Raw genomic sequence first — 7,500 nt, 5'->3', positions numbered from 1 at the left:
TCATTATTATTTATTGTATGTATATGCATATATACAATAGATGTATATGTATTTATTGTCATTATTTTTATTATTATTATTATTATTATTATTATTATTATTATTATTATTATTATTATTATTATTATTATTATTATTATTGTTATTATTATTATAAGCATCATAATTATTACTATCACCATTATCATTATCATCATAAAAATTGTCATTTTCATCAATATTCTTATTGTTATTATTATTATTATCATCATCACCATCATCATCATCATCATCATCATCATCATCATCATCATCATCATCATCATCATCATCATCATCATCATCATCATCATCATCATCATCAGCATCATCATCATCATCATCATCATCATTATTATTATTTGTATTAATATTATCATTATCATTATTATTATTGTTATCATTATCATTATTGTTATTATTATTATTATTATTTTCATTATTATTATTATTATTATTATTATTATTAGCATTATGATAATTGTTATTATCATTATCATTATTATTATCATCATTTTAAAAATTGTTATTATCATCAATATCATTGCTGTTATTATTATTATTATTATTATTATTATTATTATTATTATTATTATTATTATTATTATTATTATTATTTTCATTATTATTATTATTCTCACTAACATCATTAATGTTATTTGTATTACGATCACCATTACTATTGGTAATATCATTAGTACTATTTTTTATTGTTATCATTATTATCAGTATTATTATCATTACTAATGGATAATAATGATAATAATGATAACTGTTATTATTATCATGATTCTTTTTATTATTACTATCACTGATATCATTAGTGTTATTAGTATTACTATTATTATTAATATTAATAATGTTATTATTATCTTTATAATGAAAATAATAATAATAATAATAATAATAAAAATAATAATAATAACAAGTGGCTGACGGACATAGAAATTGAGGAAATTGAAAGAAGATGTGGAGACAGTCATGAAGAAGAAACTGATGATAGTACCAACAATGTAGAAGGAAGAGAAAACGAGCAAGCTGCACAAAGAAATGTTATTTAACGACAGCATGTAATGGAAATTCAGATTAATATTGATCAGGAATGCACAAGGGAGAGTAGTACGCGACAAAATGGTGAACAGCAGGAAGAATAGGCCCTGGAAGAAAGAGAAGGGACCAGAGTGTTTCCAGAAGATAGTGATAGTGTGATCAGAAGAGCGTGTGATGAAGAAGAAAAAGAGTTGATAAGAAAAGTATTGAATGAGATCAGAAAAAAACCCAGACAAGATCCCAACAAATCTCAGATACAATGACAGAAGAAAGGTAAAAGCAGCTACAATGAAGGTCAACAAGGTTATAGCTCTTATCAGAACTGAATCAATAACGGAAACAAACATAGTTTTACGGGCAGCTGGTAATGTTGTTGCTGAGATGGTGGTGCACAAAGTCATGAATCCCAAGGAAAGCAGGACGCCACATTGGAGGAGAAGAATTTTGGAAAAACAGAAGGCACTACGCAAGGATTTAGGACAGTTAAATAGAATGAAAAGAAATGAGTTGCAAAATGAGGGTACCATATCAAAGCTTGAAAGGAAATACCGCATAGTAGAAAAAGGTATTGATGTGGTCCATGAAGAAGTACAACAGAGGTTAGTTGCAATTGGGGCAAAGCTTGAAAGATATGACAATAGGACAGAGCAGTACAGACAGAATCGCTTGTTTGAATCAAATCAAAAGAAATTGTTTGAGGAATTAGACAGAGTAGAAAAACAAACGGTGGTGCCTGATGCAGAGGAAAGTACTCGCTTTTGGAGTGACATATGGGACGAACCAGTAAAACATAAGGAAAATCCGGAATGGCTGAGAAATGTGGAGGAAGAGCTGACATGGCTAGGGGTACAAGATGACATACACATTGAAGTGACAAAATTGAAGAAGCAGGTGAGAAAAATACCAAGTTGGAAAAGCCCAGGGTCTGATGGAGTTCAGGGGTATTGGATAAAGAATTTAAGTAATCTTAGGGATCTTAGCGGAAGAACTGTATGAACATCTTGAGCAATCAAACATATTACCTTGGGAACAAAAGGGATGTAGAAAAGGAAGCCGAGGGACAAAAGACCAACTACTCATTGATAAAATGATAGTGAAAAATTGTAAGATACGCTTAACATCACTGGCTCTTGCATGGATTGACTATCGCAAAGCATATGACATGGTGCCCCACAGTTGGATAATGAAGTGTATGAATATGTTTGGAGTAGCAGTGAATGTCAGGTCCTTCATAAGCGAATCAATGAAACATTGGGACACAGAGCTGAATGCGGGCCAAAATAGACTTGGAAATGTGAAAATAAAGCGAGGAATTTTTCAGGGGGATAGCTTATCCCCACTCCTGTTTGTCATAACAATGATCCCATTGACAATGATACTGAGGAAGACAAACATTTCCTATGAAGTCAAGAAGAAAGGCGAGAGAATCAACCACTTACTGTTCATGGATGATCTAAAACTATTTGCGAAAAATGAGGATCAAATAGACAGTGTAGTAAATACAGTAAGAATATTCTCAGAAGACATCAAAATGGAGTTTGGATTATCAAAATGTGGCGTGTTAATCACGAAAAAAGGAAAGATAGCTGAAAGCGATGGCCTGTGCATGCCAGATGATACAATGATGAGAAATATTGAGGAAACTGGATACAAGTATCTTGGTATTTTGGAAGCGGATAGCATTAAACGTGATGAGATGAAAGAACAATTGACGAAAGAATACATCAGAAGAGTCAGAAACATACTGAAATCGAAGCTAAATGGAGGAAAGACAATTTCAGCCATCAATTCAAGAGCGGTTTCAATCGTCAGATATGGGGCGTGGACAAAAAAATGAATTGGAAGAATTGGACAGAAAAACAAGAAAACTGATGACAATGTATGGTACGTGCAAAGCAGATGTTGATAGGCAATATTTGAAGAGATGTGACGGTGGGAGAGGCTTGATAGGAGCTGAAGAATGTGTGCAGGCAGAAGTAAATAGTCTTGACAAGTACCTAAGTGCATCAGAGGAAAAAATGTTGAAAGAAGTAAGCCTCAGTAGTACCCTTGAAAACAAAAAGTATGGGAGGAGCAAAGAGGATATACAGAAGAAACATCAAGAGGAATATGAGAGGCAGTAAATCATGGGAGTAGTTGAAAAAGGGCTATTTGAAGAAAGAAACAGAAAGTACAATTATAGCATCACAAGATCAGGCTCTTTGTACAAGGAATATGAGAAAAACGGTGTATGGAGAGAACGTTGATTCAACTAATCCACTGGAAGCTTTGTGAGAAATGGGGATTTGGGAAGACTGATCAGTGGTACACACACAAGCCTGAGAAAATGCTGGAATCAGAAGACTGCAAGATTTTATGGGATTTCCCCATTCAGACCGACAAGACACTAGAGCACTACAGACCTGATATCACTGTAATTGAGAAAAAGACCAAGAAATGCCTTCTCATCGACCTAGCATGCCCATTTGACACGCGTATTGAAAAGAAAGAAGAAGAAAAGTGTAACAATCACTGCGACCTGAAATATGAAATTGCAAGAATGTGGAGAATGAAAGATGTTGAAGTTATTCCAGTAGTAATAGGGGCATTAGGGACAGTGACAAAGAAGTTCGAGAAATGGATACAGAAGCTGTATTTGGAAATTACAGTTGAAATGTTACAAAAACCTTGTTTACTAGGAACAGCAAGAATAATTCGAAAAGTACTGGACATGAAGTAAAAAGTAAAAGAGAAAGAAGCTACAATACCTAAGGCCACTGGTTGTGGTCCGCCACTGCAGCTCATTCACCAAGACCAATCTTGAGAGTACCAGGAATAACAATAATAATAATAATGATAATAATAATAATAATAATAATAATGATAATAATAATAATAAAACAATAATAATAATAATAACAATAATGATAATGATAATAATAATATTATTATTAATGCTATTACTGATATTATTTTTACTATTTTATAGCTATTATTATTATTATTATTATTATTATTATTATTATTATTATTATTATTATACTTGTTATCATTCTTATTATTATTATTATCATTATTATCAATATTATCAGTATTATTATTATTTTTCATCATCACCATCATCATCATCATCATCATCATCATCATAATAATAATAATAATAATAATAACAATAATAACAATAATAACAATAATAACAACAACGATAATAATAATAATAATAATAATAATAATAATAATAATAATAATAATAATGATAATAATGATAATAATAATAATTATAATTATAATGATAATAATAATCGCTGTTATTGTTGACAATACTATAATCGTTATTAATAATGTACTCTTATTATCATCATTTTTTTCATTATTATCATCATCTTGGTTATTGTTATAATTATTATTATTATTGTTTTTGTTATTGTTATTTTTAATATTATATTTATTATCGTTATTATCATTATTCTATTTTATTATTGTTATTACTAATATCATTATAATTACTATTATTTGTATTGCGATTATTATCATTATCATTATTTTGACGATTGCCATTACTGTTTCAATTGTTATTATCATAATTTCTATTATTATTGTTATTATCATTACTGTCATTATTATTATTAATATCATCATCATCATCATGAAGGGGCTAACACCGACGCGGGTGCATGCCCGCATCCACCCTTCGCTTCTAATCACGAGGGTCCCTCGTGGCGAGTCTCCAGGCAGGCCCCCGGCCCATATCTAATTCCTCACGACAGGTCTCGTCGAGCTGCCCAAGCTATGACCTTCTGGGTCTTCTCAGAGGCCTCCTCCACCCAGGGTTGTCTCGCAGAGAGACAACTTGATGAGCAGGGTCGTCCACAGGGAAACGAGCTAGGTACCCATATAGCCTGAGTTGGCGATCCCAGATTATGCAAGTAACAGGTCACATGCCAGTCTCATGGTGTAACCGTCGGTTGGACACGTAGTCCTGCCAACTGTACCCCCATGTTCCGGCAAAGGGACTTGTTACAAAAGGCATCAAGACGAGACTCTAAGGCAATGGATAGCGTCCAAGTTTCGCTTCCATAGAGCAAAACTGGCAGTGTCAAGGCTTTAAAAGACATGTAGCTTGGTTCTTCTGCATAGGTACCGACATCTCCAAACGCTGTTGTTGATTGAGTTCATGGCTCCTTTTGCCAGACCAATCCGTCTATTGACTTCTTGATTTGACAGCCCAGAGATATGGTCTACGCTACTAAGGTATGTAAAACTCTGTAACCTCAACGTCCTCGACACAAGCATGGATTGACTGAACGGGTTCCCCTAACAGGCCCCCAAAGTCCTGAATCTTGGTCTTGGTCCAGGAGACCTCTAGGCCTAAGGGCTTCGCCTCATTGCTAAATGCATCTAGAGCCACCACCAGTGACTCCAGGGACGCAGATAGGATGGCAACATCATCGTCAAAGTCAAGGTCAGAGACCTTGATATTGCCCAGTGTTGCTCCAAACTGACTTTGGGTAGTAGCTCTGCTCATTATCCAGTCCATGCAGGTGTTGAAAAGTGTTGGTGCAAGGACACAGCCTTGCTTCACTCCTGAATTAACAGGGAAAAAAATTTGACAGACCCCCACCACACTTTACAGTAACTTCACTACCGGTATAAAGGCTTGCTTTAGGCCAATAATCTTCGTCGGAATTCCCCTGAGTCCCAGAATCTCCCATAGCGATTCGCGATCCACCGAGTCAAATGCCTTCTTGAGATTGATGTAGGCTGCAAGCAACACACGACGAAACTCACGACGGCATTCCTCAATTACTCGATGCGCTAGTATTCGGTCTATTGTGTACTTGCCAGGAGTGAATCCAGACTGCTCCGGTCTTTGATGCCTCAGTAGGTTGTCGTGGATCCTTTTCAGAAGAATGTGGGTGAAAACATTTCCTGGTATGCTGAGTAGTGTAATGTCACGGTAGTTGTAACAGTCCCAACGATCCCCTTTCCCCTTTCAGAGAGGGATGACCACGCCCCTCAACAAGTCAGGGGGAATGGTACCTGACTGCCAGATGGCAGTCAAGACTGTATGCAAGTCCCGTCCATCCAATGATTGGACTGCAGTCATCTGCGAGGAGGGCTTAGAGTTCAGCTTTCTCAGGGCTTGGTAGGCAGGGCGAAAGTCGTTTACCAAGAAATGGCCTTCAACCTCCTTCAAGATTCTTGATGAACTGTTCCTTGTCCCTTCTCAGCAGTGTCCGAGCCCTACGCACCAAGGAGCGACGCAAGACCTGATTGCCATTCAGCCGAGCCATGCGACACGCTTCAGTGGCCTCCAGTGTCTCCAGGGAGATGAATTCCTGCCTTGTCCTTGGGCATACGCCATTGGACTCCAGGGCTTCTTCGAGTGTTTCGCGCTTAAAGAGCTTCCAGAGCAACTGTGTCCATCAGGTTATCAAGTTCTGTGAATCGGTCAGAGACTGCCATGGCGAACCCACGGGCACACTCCCCCCTCCCTCATTCTGTCCAAGTGGAACATCCTAGGGTGGTCACTGGAGGGACGGGGATTTTTGACGTGGACCCGCAGGGTAGCCACAACCAGCCTATGATCACTGCCACAGCACTAGGCATTCCAGTAAACTCTGCAGTTCTGGAGAATCCTCCATCACGTGCCAACAAAAATGTGGTCGATCTCGTTGGCCATTTAATATTATCATTATTGTCATTATCACAGTTATCAATATTATCATTACTACTGTTATTATCATTGTCATTAACATCATGGTCATTATTATTACTATTATCATTATTATTATATTATTATTATTAATTTGGGATTACTATTACTATTATTATTATTATCATTATTATTTCTATTATTCTATCATTATTATCATTAATATTATTATTATTATTATTTTATTAATTATTATTACTATTATGAATGTTACTGTTGTTGTACTATCATTTTGAATATGATTATTATTAATATGATTATCATTTCATTCTTATCATTATTATTATCATCATTAGTATTAGTATCATTATTATTGTTATTAATATTATTATTAATACTATTACAATTATTGTTATTATTATTGTCATTATCATTATCATGTGTTAGAATTATCATTGTTATTACTATTATCATTATCATTATTACTCTTTATTCTTTATATTATTATTATTATTACATTTATGATTATTATTATTGCTACTATTATATTATTATGATCGTTATTTTCATTTTTAGCATCACTACTCGTGTTATCTTTATTCTCCTTCTTCTTCTTCTTATTATTATTATTATTGTCAGTATTTTTAGAATTGTTATGATTTTCAATATCATTTTAATAATAACAATAATTATTATTATTGTTATTATGTTTTTATTATTATTATTATTATTATTATTATTATTATATTATTATTATTTAGTAGTAAGTAGTAGTAGTAGTATCGTTATTATTATTA

General features: G+C 34.2%; 2 protein-coding genes across 2 annotated transcripts in view; both read left to right on the top strand.

The window, feature by feature from the left end:
* The first annotated feature begins 1,278 nt into the window (after positions 1 to 1,278).
* On the top strand, positions 1,279 to 2,064 carry LOC119568341. The gene has a single exon (XM_037916796.1). The coding sequence runs from the start codon at positions 1,279 to 1,281 to the stop codon at positions 2,062 to 2,064; it is 786 nt and encodes a 261-aa protein (XP_037772724.1).
* Positions 2,065 to 2,945: 881 nt separating this feature from the next.
* The window catches only part of LOC119568340, a 12,840-nt gene continuing 8,285 nt past the window's right edge, over positions 2,946 to 7,500 (top strand). The window contains exon 1 of the mRNA XM_037916794.1: positions 2,946 to 3,098. Within this exon, the coding sequence (XP_037772722.1) occupies positions 2,946 to 3,098 (153 nt within the window). The remainder of the gene's footprint in view (positions 3,099 to 7,500) is intronic.

This window comes from Penaeus monodon, chromosome 43 (assembly GCF_015228065.2).
Source record: "Penaeus monodon isolate SGIC_2016 chromosome 43, NSTDA_Pmon_1, whole genome shotgun sequence".
NCBI lineage: Eukaryota > Metazoa > Arthropoda > Malacostraca > Decapoda > Penaeidae > Penaeus > Penaeus monodon.
Note: the sequence above shows the minus strand (reverse complement) of the source record. Positions and strands in the feature narration are given on the sequence as shown.